At 39.0% G+C, this 12,347-nt stretch overlaps 1 protein-coding gene across 2 annotated transcripts in view; it reads right to left on the reverse strand.

Moving 5' to 3' along the window:
- The window catches only part of gaa (alpha glucosidase), a 57,031-nt gene that overhangs the window by 27,925 nt on the left and 16,759 nt on the right, over nt 1–12,347 (reverse strand). For both annotated transcript variants that reach the window (XM_080209583.1, XM_080209584.1), the window contains exons 4-8: nt 7,309–7,474; nt 3,179–3,275; nt 2,543–2,662; nt 2,057–2,175; nt 231–362 (exon numbers count right to left, since the gene is read on the reverse strand). In XM_080209583.1, coding sequence (XP_080065709.1) covers nt 231–362; nt 2,057–2,175; nt 2,543–2,662; nt 3,179–3,275; nt 7,309–7,474 — 634 coding nt within the window. The remainder of the gene's footprint in view (nt 1–230; nt 363–2,056; nt 2,176–2,542; nt 2,663–3,178; nt 3,276–7,308; nt 7,475–12,347) is intronic.

The raw sequence follows: 12,347 nt of genomic DNA on the forward strand, positions 1-12,347 counted from the left end.
TGACACTCATTCTCTGTTTTTGCACAACTGCTTCACAACCTCTTACTGTAGAGAAATTTACAGCACAAACTTAGGAACTATACAGATGTGGAACATGAAAGGAAATAGAAAAGTAGCTTAAATGTTGACCTTTATGGCAAACATAAAATTTTCCATTTTTAATATGGAAATCAAAGTAATAGTTAAAATACTAATTGTTCTTGAATAATTTGTAGTTCCTTTCGTCTTACCACGATCATGATGTATTTCAACTCCTTTTGGTGAAACTCTTTCACCATAATTGCATAGTCTCCAAAGTACTTCAAGTTATAAGTGAAGTCTTTTTTCTGGTCCATGTAATCTAAGTCATTCCACTGCACATCCTGCAGAAGGGAAAATCATTCAAAACAATATTCCTGCTAGTCATCAGTAACTCAGAGTTTGAATCATTCAGGTATTTTGCACTTCATTTCTTTTTAATCGCACCATTCTTGGGTGTTCAGTCTAATATATACAATTTAAAAAGCATCCATCTCACAGGGAAAAAATAATTATTTTTGCAGTTTTTAACCCATTTTTTCCACCTATAATACAGGTAATAGTGATTTTGTTTCAGTCACTTTTACAGATTCATTTTGTTATCACCAGAAACTCCCGGGTATGTGCACTTATCCATGCTGATATGCAAGTTTCCAAATTGAAGTACTAAAAGATCGACAGTCAAAGAATGATTGCAATCTGGGAAATTTGTTGTTTATAGAACAACACTATTCAATTTGTTCACAGGATGTGGGGATCATTGACAAGGGTAGCATTTATTGCCTATTCCTAATTTCCCTCAAGAAGGTGATAATAAACCTTACTCTTGAACCACTGTAGTCCATGTGATAAATAGATACCTCCACAGTACTGTCTGGGAGGGATTTTGACAGAGAAGGAATAGTAATATAGTTCCAAGTTAGGATGGTGTGTGGCTTGGAAGGGGACCTACAGATGCAAGTGTTCCCATGCCTCTAATGCCTTTGGTGGTTTTGAGGTGCTGTTAAAGGAGGCTTAGTGAGTTGCTGCATCTTGTAGATGGTAGACACTGCTGCCACTGTGCATTAATGGTAGAAGTAGTGACCGTTTAAAGTGAAGGATGGGGTGCCAATCAAGCAGGCTGCTTTGTCTTGGATGGTGTCAGTGAATGTTTTGGAGCTGTATTCATCAGGGAAGAGGAGGAATGGAGCATGTAGGTCCCCATCACCCACTCAATCAACAGTCCAGGATAAGTGTTCAGTCCCCTACAGACTATCAGGGATCCAGGCTCTGAGTGTAGGGTGCAGCCTCAGAGAGAGAAAGACAAGAGTGAGAAAGCCAGGCAATAGACAGGGTAGGAAAAGAGGGAGAGAGTAAGTATGAGAAAGATAAGCAAGTAAAAGTTGAGCTGAGTTTCAGAAGTTGTGTGTGTAAGACAGAGAAGCAATGTTACTTGGGTTTTGTTTGGGCGGTTTTGTGTTATCCAATTTGAATTTATATAGTATTTGCCATATTCAGTGATTTGTTTTATTTTGCAAGTTATTCCAGTTAGAAATGCACAGGTCTACACAGGGATTTCAATTCATAAATGTTTTTTCCAGGCAAGAAATTTCTAAAAGAAGCTCTCTCTGATTCCAATGGAATTCCATAATTCACTTAAAGTTGTATTGTTTAAAGTTGTGATATTCAGGAATACAGCACAACCTTAAGCGAGGATGTACTGCATGTAGGTTTTAGTTTGTTAGTTACTGCAAAAAGCTGAGAGAGATAGAGTGGGAAAAGAGATCCCCATGTAGAGTTGGAAATCTTGTCCTGCAGTAATTTCTGTTGGTTGCTGGGAAATTAAGTTATTGGCCTCAGAAAGGATCACAACATACTGTATAATTCTACAAACTCAATTATTTAAGATTTTATTAGAAAAGAAAATACTGTCTGATATGTTGCTAAAGTCCATTGCTTAGATCCTATAGAAATTTAATGGGATACCCTTTACGGGGTTGTTCTATTTAGTAAACCAGATTTTCTTTCAAAGTAAAATGACCTTTTACCTCATTCTCACCTGTGGCATGTTAACTCTGGTCATGTTCTCCACAACCTGCCGGGTAATGTTGGTGCTCCAGTAACCCCACCTACACAGATGGAATCCTAGGCTCCAGTATGGAGGCATTATTGGATAACCTATACAGTTATTAAAAAATAGCACAAGATGCACATGACCGCAGACCATTTCTCAATTACTATATTAAAAATATACAAGCATCTATGCACCATAACAGATTAAAGTCTAGAATTATGTTGTGTGTGAATTCCCATTGTTCATTTCGCACAAGGACATAATAAATAGCAGCAAAAGAAGACTGTACAGTCCATCAAGCCTGCTCCACCATTCGATATGATTGTGGCTGATCTTAGGCTTCAACTTCAGTTTCCCACCCATTTCCATATCCCTCTCTCAGGGAACATCCTGAGAGACCAAACATCTGTCGTCCCCAGCCTTAATTCTACTCAATGCTGGATAATTAGCAAGTCATAGTTTCAATCTTACCGATAATATCCATGTACTGTCTTATCACTGTTTTTGGTTCTGGACCCAAGAATACATAAAAATCAAGGATTCCCCCAATGGTCCTCCAGGTTAGAGAAGGGGATGGTTGAAGTAATATGTCTGGATAAAACAAAAGTGTGTTAATTTTCATAACAGAATATTCTTAAACATGAGTATCACATGGATAATATCAATGGAATTGTTAACTCAGTGACCCAGGGAAAAATACAAACAAGTAGCAGTACTTGGATAAGGATTGTAATTTCTACACATGGCAGAGGCCTGATCTGATGATGATAGGTCATCAACCTAAAATGTCGAAGCTATCTCTCTCCCCACAGGTGCCACCTGACCTGCTGAGTATTTCCAGTATTATTTTCCTATCTAGCTGAATTGTAAAACGGTCAGCAAAGGCTAAGTATTATGATTGCACAAGAAAGACCAGGCAATTTTGATAGAAAAATAGAAAGGGTGAAAGACCGAAACAAACATACCACATATCAACATGGCAAAAAGCCTACATATATTGCAATGCATTGCCTAACAGAGGTGATTTAGTATTAAATAGGGTGAGCAGACTTCCAATTCCAATCAGAGTTACATTTGTATATCCAGACAAACTAGTTAATTTCTTACCCTTGGCATTACTGTTTAACAGGAAAACACCATGAGCTTTTCCATCCTCTTCCATCACCAAGTAGAAAGGGTGTGAGCCATATAAATTGGCCTTCGGCTGCAATGAAAAGGCTTGTGTCATTGAAAGTACGTGAGTAACATTCTCGTTTAGATTCACAGCTGATTCCCTACATATTTTTGTAGACTTAATGTTATCTAGGTCAGAAACTCCCAAGGTATTTTGTGAAGATAGCCTAGACCCTTAGTTTTTACCTTTGAATTTGGCATGGGTGAGTTTAAGGTGTTTCACTCCAGATATGATTCAAGTGACCCACTAAGAAGCTTTTATCAAAAAAGGGTTATTTAAGAATACAGTTAACATACAAGAAGAAAAATTAGCATAACTTTTGCCAATTACAATAATCAACCATGATATAGTATAAACCTTAGTAGCTAGCCAATTATGATGTTCCAAGTCAAACACCCAACAAACATGCGCCTCTTTCTCAACTTGGCACAAAAAACAAGTATGCTGGGTTTTGCAGCTTTTAAACCTGCTGCGAATTGGTCCTTAAATGTTGGATTAAAACTCTAATGCTTCTAGTCCTGGAACTTTCAGCATGCCTCCAGAGAGAAAGTGAGATACACAGAGACACTGCTTGCCTCCACTATCTTCTTAGCAACTCACAGGTAGCAGAATTTTCAACCCCAGAGCCGCTGCTCCCTGTCTCACATCCCAACAGCATCTGAGAAAAATGAAACTAAAACCTTGGAACTTTCTGTGGGGAAAAAAAAACTGTCCCCAGGTAGTACCTGACCTGTCAAACATGCTCCACCCAGCAATTGCAGAAGGCTTACAAAATCCCAGACCACTGCATTAGTCCAGATAAAAATAAACATGAGACCCATGATATTGATTCAGCAACAATTAAAGGACATCAGCTACAGACATTACTGTGCCAATAAAACTTTGTAAAGGAACTGCTTGAAAAGCCTGTAAAGAAACATGATTAAAATACATTTCTTAAAGGCACAGTATCATCACACCTAATGAGAGGTAAACCCTTCCCAAAGTTCTCCTCTCTATCTGGAAGGTTGGGAGTTTTTTTTCAGCAGGCAATAGCAATAGCATTCCTTTGCTAAGTGAATGGTATCAGTCAACTCAAAGAAGAGGTTTTAACACTGGACATGTTCCTTTCTTCACCTGATTTTCAAACAAATGCACTTTAGAGCAGGGAGGTTGAATAATGATCAGAAGTGGGAACATGACGTGGTTTCACTCCAAACATTTCAAGGTGTATCAGCTAGGATTCAGACCCATTCTGCACTGCCCATCCCACTAATCTCTTACTGTACATAGAAATAAGATTGTACCAAGAAATTTGAAATGCTGTTTTTTGATGCCAACATAATTGGGAAAGATAGAACACCATAATCAAGTACTGAACAACAAATCAATTAACAAAAAATTATATTTCTTAAATGCAGAGGGACATGTCACTGAAACAAAGAAAATATTTAAGGGCTTGACTGGGTAGATACAAGCTAGGAAAATGACTCCTCTGGCTGTTGAATCAAAATCAGAGATCACATTATCATAGTAATGGGCTGCCCATCTCTCTTTATTTACCCATGGGATATGAACATTATTGGTTAGGCCAGCATTTATTGTCCATCCCTAATTGACCTTGGAATGTAGTGGTGTGCTGCCTTCTTAACTGCTGCAGTGCATCTGGTGAAGTTATGTACAGGGTGTAAGGGAAAGAGTTCCAGGACCCTGATCCGACTTCAGTAAAGAAACAGGATTTAGTCCCAGGTTAGAATGGTGTGTGACTTGGAGGGAAACTTGCAGATGTTCCCATGGTGTCTCCTGTTCTTGTTCTTTTAGTTAATAAATGCAGATTTGGGAAGGTGGCCAAAGGAGTTTTGACAAGTTGTGCTCTGACTGTCTGGCTCTCAAGCACCATTCAGTTTGTTGGCCATAACTCCGGGTGGAAGGTCACATCTGCTTGTCTTGTAGATGCTACACGCAGCTGTCAGTGTGCACCAGTGATGGAGTGAATCAACATTCAAGTTGATGGATGGGGTGCTAATCAAGAAGGCTGTTTTCTTTTTGAGGTGTTGAGCTCCTTTAGTGTTGTGAGAGCTGCAATCATTGGACAAGAGGGGTGTATTCCATCACACTCCTGACTTGTGCCTGATAGATGGCCGACAGCTGTAGAAAGTCAGGCGGTGAGTTACTTGCAGCAGAATTTTCATCCTTTGATCTGTTCTTGCAATCACATTTATTTACACAGCTTGTCCAATTAAAATACCAATCAATGGTAACACCCAAGATGTTGATGGTGGGGGAATTCAAGGACACTAATGCCGTTCAACATCATGGGGGGATGTTAGATTGCCTATCATTGGAGATGGTTAGATTGCCTATTATTGGAGATGGTCAATGCCTGGTATTTCCACGCTGCACGTATTGCTTGCCTTTCATCAGCCCTTGCTGCATACAGGGACAAACTATTTCCGCATCTGAGGAGCTGCGAGTAGGACTGAACGCTGAATAATGAAAAGCAGGTAATTGATGAGGCTGGGCCTAGGGCACTATCCTGAGGAACTCAATGTGTGGGACTGAAATGACTGGCCTCCAACAACCACTACCATCTTCCATTGTGCTCACTATGATTCCAATGAGTGAAAATATCTCCCTTTGATTCCTATTAACTTCAATTTTGCTAGGGATCCTTGATGCTATACTCTAAAATCACTCATCAAAATGTAGCATCTACAAGACAAGCCTTTTCAAATTCCTACAAAGCATCCACTGTCTTTTGGGGCAGAAAATGTAAAAGATCCACAATTCTTTAAGTGAAGAGATTTCTCCTCGTCTTCGTTTTAAATTTGATTTGCATGACATCAGGAAAAGACTGAGTGCACTAGAATCATCAAAAACTATGGGCACTAACAACACCCCACTTCAAGACTTGTGCTCCAAAACTAAAGGTGGATCTTTTACGTTTTCTGCCCCAAAAGACTGTGGATGCTTTGTAGGAATTTGAAAAGGCTTGGGAAGATAAACCCAAAGCACAGAGCCACGATGGCTGAAAGCTCTGCTACCAATGATTAGCGGAAGGGAAGGAGAAACAGATGGTATAAAGTTGGAAGCGCAGTGGATGTAAGCAAAACTCAAGGTATAGAGACGGGTGGAGAATGCCCAGAGGGACTCTAAAATCACTCATCAAAATGGGAAACCTGTGGAGGCCACTGAGCAACGGACTGAAAGGAAAGCTGGGTCTGTTATGGAAAAATGTGCACAGCCTTAAATTCGTTGGTATTCAGGACAAAGTTGTGAAGACAGGCAAAGAGGACATTGGAAAAGTTCAGCTTAATAGTGATGAAGGTTTCAGCAGCTAAAAGGGTGAGTTATAGAAGGAAGTGAATGGAAATAGATGGTTGTGATGACAGGAATGGTGTTGAATCTCAGCACTGTCAAATCTGATATAAGGTTTGCAGAACAGAAAGGTGCCCTGTGGGATGGAGGATTATAGGGAATAGTTATGAATAGGAATGTCCGTACCAACTTGACAATGTTTTCTGCTCCCAAGACAGCCGTTAGATCTTCAGCACATGTTCCCCAAATTTCCTTAGTTGCACATGGAATTGATCATATGATTCCTCACTGCAGCAAGATTGTATTTTCTTCACTTATGGAATAACAATGACAATGCTACAAACTAAGGGACATTTAGGTTTGAGATTCTCAGAGCATGAACAAACTGAGCTGGGTCAGCTTCACATAGCCCTCAAATACCACTGACCTTAGGCACAATACTGACTGCATTCATAATTTTCTCACAGTTTGAAATGCTCCAGAATGGGAATTTCTCTAATCAAACACTGGTATAAAATTGGTATAAAACATTTTTGAAAGAAAGAGAAAGAAACTGAAAGCTACACTTCTTCCCACAGAATCCAAGGACAAGGGAAGAAATATAACCAGCAATGGGTATGCATGCATGCCTACTTATTTATAGGTAGGTGTTTATAGCTTACATTTCGTCAGGAATATGCTTTATAAGAGTGGTCTTTTCTCAGGCCGAAATTGGCATTTGAATGTCTGAATAGTGGGAAAGAAACAAACAAGTTAATTAACTTACATGAGGCACTTGATCTCGGTTCCAGTGAGTTAATTTAGTCCAGTTTACATTCAGGATCAGATTTGTCATGTGCTCTCCCAAACCTGAAATGTACTTTGAGGCCAGGGAGGTGGAAATCTGCAGAAATTGATCAGCATAAAACAACGGCCCCACTGTTGTGTTCAGGCTAAGAAAAAAATAAATAGGATATATTATACAACTAAATGACTGATGCAATAAAAGATAGAAAATACTATTCCATGAGATTGTTGTGTAGAATTGCTTTTTTCTAAACATTCATACAATTATTAAGTCTGTATGAGGTAATGCAAGCTTTAAGGTAAAGCCAGGCTTTTCTCCTGGCTTTGAACAATTTAAGCTGCTAGATTATTGCATTTCATGCGGGCTCAAATATTAATTTAAGTGGGCTGAAATCTGGTCTTAAAAAATTCTTTCTTTCAAACTTGTGTAATAAAGGAGAGATTGATCCCCTTTCTGAGAACTAACACCAAAAGAGGAATAAGTCACCCTATAATCAGTAAAAAGTGCGTGTGAAGTGGTATAACCTGCTCTTCAGCAACTTAAAAGTAAAATAAATCCCTGATATTCTTTTTAAAATCAACATGTAGCAATTTATTTATCTAAGTGACTAAATTAACTAAACTATTAACAAACTGAATAAATCCCTTCTAACTATTAACTATTCCCGAATAAAACAAAATTCTAATGGTATGAATTCAAATAAATACTCCTTAACAAAATACAATTTAGTCACTCTCTAAATTACAACCAAGTTTTGTGTGTCTTCCGGAATATTCTGGGCCTTCTCCGTTGATTCTTCTGTCTGGAATTTCTTTCGTCTTTGGTACTTTGTATCTAGATGGTGCTTTCTCCAGGACATAGATGAAGATACGAGAGCCTATGATTCTCTCTCTCTTGAGAGCTGATAGCTCTGGCAGATGGCAGTTGCTCTCCCCTCTTTGTCCCATTGCCCCCTTCTTTTATACCTGTGATGACATATCAATATTTCCCACAATAAGATTGGTCCTAGGTTGTCAAAACCATTAGAATTAAATTTAATAGGTTTTTGGTATTGAAGAGCTTGATTCAAATTGTTTGGCTAGATTCAAAAGCCTGTTGCTTGGTAAAAGCTGCTGCTTGGCATTTCAATACCAGTGTTTCAGTCTGGCTCTCAATGTACTTGCATTTTAAATCTCTAAGCACAGAAACACCACCTTTTAACAGGACCACACAAATGCTTCCCCCCTTTAGCAAATTCTAACTTCCTACCTCCCAACCTACTATTTTTCTACTCAACTTCGCAACATTTGCTACCAATTGCAAGAACAATTAAAAGTCAAAACAGAAAACGCTAGTCATACATGCCAGCATCCCAAAAAAATGAGAAAATGGATATTACTGCTTTTGGTAGGAAAAGGTCCCTTCCTATTTAATTTTTAATGGGTGCTATACTTTTCACTGAGTCAAGATTGAATCATGAAATTGCTTGGTTATCTTCATTCCAACTAAACTTTAATTAAATTGCTTTAGAAATACTCGTTCATGAATCCTTGAATTCAGTTCTTAAATACACGTGTATGCATCGAGTGGAAAGTTTCCTTTCTTTCCAATTTTCCTTTGATTTGAACAGCTCATAACGGGAACGGTAACATGGTTGCTGCTGCAGATCAGATCCTTTCTCAGATCCTTTCTATTAGCCTTTTGGCTAATATTTATCTGTGAATTTGGCAATGAAAATTCCCAAGCTATTTATCTGAGGAAATGCCTGGGATTTCTTTATAAATCTTAATGATAAAAAAAACTCAGAAGGTAGAGCTATCTCTAACTGAATTGTTCCAGCACACCATTTTAGAAACCTCAAATTAGGTTAGTATTCCTTTCAGCTGAGGATGGCATAGGGAGATCTGGGAAAAGGATTTTGTTTTGCAACATGTCAACATAGTTGTAATACTTCCTATATTTGATATTTCAAACTCAATCTTAAAACATACAAGCTGAGAAAGTCTTCTAGCTTACTTCCAAAACAATCCCAATAACTTATCCAAGTTACTTATCTAAAAAGAAACAGTAAAATAAACCAATGATGTGCACTTTTATGTTGTGATGGCATCTATCACTGTTTTGTTTTAAATTCTGATTTTCTCTGATGTTATTACACCTGTGGCGAAAGACTTTGGTTGCAAAGCAAAATACATCATGCTGGATAAATGAACAACTTGCACAATACATACTGAAATAACAAGGCCTGCTCAAGTAAAGTTCGTAATTGTAATAAAGGTTTGAACAGCAACAACTGGACAACTAAACATTCCCTTTCTTCATCAACCTCTTTATGTGCACTTACACATTTTAAAAACTGCAATCCTGCCTTTCAGGTTTAAACGGATTTTAAGTTTATGATCTACATTATAATGAAGTGTTGGACTTATAATAGAGGACATGAATTCAAAGCCACACGAGAAAATTTAAGAATTTCAACTGAGTTAAATTAAATAATATCTGAAATTAAGACTGAGAATTCACGAAGCTGCATAAAAAAGTAATTGGTTCACCAACATTCTTCAGGAAGAAAATCTGCCATCCTTACATTTGACTCTTAGCTGCCCTCTTGTGGTCCAGCAAGCAGGTCTTTAGCCATTTACTCCACTTGATAAAGAAATGGCTGCACGTACTAGACAGCAAAGGCTGCAGGCCTCAATAAGAGGGTGTGCATGTACAAGGAATGGAGAAAGATAATATTCAGATGCAGCAAGCAACTAGGAAGGCAAATGGCATGTTGGCCTTTATTTGGAGTACAAGACTAAAGAAGTTTTGCGACAATTGTACAAAATTTTGGAGAACCACATCTGGAATATAGTACAGCTGTGCGAGGTAATGCATTTTAGAAGATCCATAAGAGATGGGAAATATACAGTAAATGGCAGAACACTTAAGAGTATTGATATGCAGACGATCTGGGTGTACAGGTCACAAAGTGGCAATGCAGGTGGAGAAGGTAGTCAGAAGGCATACGGCATGCTTGCCTTCATCGGCTGGGGCATTGAGTTTAAGAATTGGCAAGTCATGTTGCAGCTTAGTTAGGCCACACTTGGAATATAGTGTTCAATTCTGGTCACCACACTACCAGAAGGATGTGGAGGTTTGGAGAGGGTACAGGAAAGGTTTACAAGGACGTTGCCTGGTAAGGAGTGCATTAGCTATGAGAGGGCAGAGAAACTTGGTTTGTTCTCGCTGGAACGATGGAGGTTGAGGGGCGAGCTGCTAGAAGTCTACAAGATTATGAGGGGCATGGACAGAGTGGATAGTCAGAAGCTTTTGCGCAGGGTGGAAGAGTCAATTACTAGAGGGCAGAGGTTTAAGGTGCGAGAGGTAAGGTTTAAGGGAGATGTATGGGGCAGGTTTTTTTACACAGAGGGTGGAGGGTGCCTGAAACTCGCTGTTGGGGGAGGTAGTGGAAACAGATAGGATAGTTACTTTGAGAGGCATCTAGACACATACAAGAACAGGGTGGGAATAGGGGGATATGGACGCTGGAAGGGTAGGGGCTTTAGTTCAGATGGACAGCATGGTTGCCGCAGGTTTGAAGGGCTGCAGGACCTGTTTCTGTGCTGCAATTTTCTTTGTTCTTTTCGAGAAAGGATATATTTGCACTGGAAGGGGTACCGCAAGGGTTCTTTTAATTGACCTGAGATGAGAGGGTTGGCTCTGATGAGAGGTTGAGCTTATGGTCTCAAGAATTTAGAAAAATAAGAGGTGCAAAATGCTAATGGGGCTTGATAGACTAAAGAGATTATTTCCATTGATCAGAGAATCTAAAACATGGAGAAATGATCTCAGGATCATTTCGGACTAAGATTAAGAGACATTACTTCATTCAAAAGGTGGTGAATCTTTGGAATTCTCTACCTCGGAGGGATGTGGATGCCCCATCGCTGAATACATTTAAGGCTGGGAGGGATAGATTTTGTCTTGCAAAGAACCAAAGGATGTGGGGAGCAGACAGAAAAGTGGAGATGAAGATCAAGATCAACCATAAGTCTACTGGGTGGCAGAGTAGAATTGACAGTCTATACCTGCTCCTATTTACATTCTTATGTTATTAATTTTGACTATAATGCTGAAGAGTGATGCTCTCAGACTCAATGAGGCTCTAGCCAAACTATTCCAATGCAGTTACAAAACTGGCATCAACCCAAAGGGGAAAAGTTTGTGATGATACAAAACAAACAAACAAACTCATCAGAAAAGTAAAACAATGAGTCATCAACAATGCAAGAAAATGACACTTATACACCAGTAGTGTGGTATTTAGATTAGATTCCACTCAGAATGGGTCACTTCAACTTGTTCCGTTATTTACTTAGGTCATGGTTGACTTGCAATCTAACTTCATATATCTGCCTTTGTCCTAGACCCCATAATACCTTTGGGCTAACAACTTCAAATATCGAGCATGATTGATTTTAACAATTAATTGATCTTCTATAGCTGGTTATGGAAAATTGTTCCAAACTTCCCCCCCATTTTATGTGTAGAAGTGTTTCCTACTTTCATTCCTGAAAGATCTGGTTCTAATTTTTTGACTAAACCCCATTGTCCTAAATTCCCTAACTGGTGCAAGTAGTTTCTATCTACACTACCTGTTGGAGGTCTTGTCATCTAGTTGATAGCCTTTCTACCCGAGCCAGAAGCTCTGGGTTTTGACTCCCACTCCAGCACTTGACAGCTAAAGAAAGAGTGTTCAGAATGTAGCCAAACAGGTTGACGATAAACCTTCAAATCCATCTAATATTCCTGATAACAGCAGGAGATTCCTGATCTTCCATGTGATGGAAACAACATTGGAGCCTCTCTCATCATGGTTCATAACTTCAACGCATGTTGTCGAAGCACTCCAAGTGAAAAACAAATCACGACCACAGTATATCATCCATTAACAGTTTGAAATCTTTGATGAAATCACCCCTTAACAAAGGATACAATACTATCTAGTGTAACCTCTCCCTGTAGTTTAAGCCATGGAAGCTAGGTCCATTCTG

The sequence above is a fragment of the Carcharhinus amblyrhynchos genome, chromosome 21, assembly GCF_965287045.1.
Source record: "Carcharhinus amblyrhynchos chromosome 21, sCarAmb.v2.hapA, whole genome shotgun sequence".
Lineage (NCBI taxonomy): Eukaryota > Metazoa > Chordata > Chondrichthyes > Carcharhiniformes > Carcharhinidae > Carcharhinus > Carcharhinus amblyrhynchos.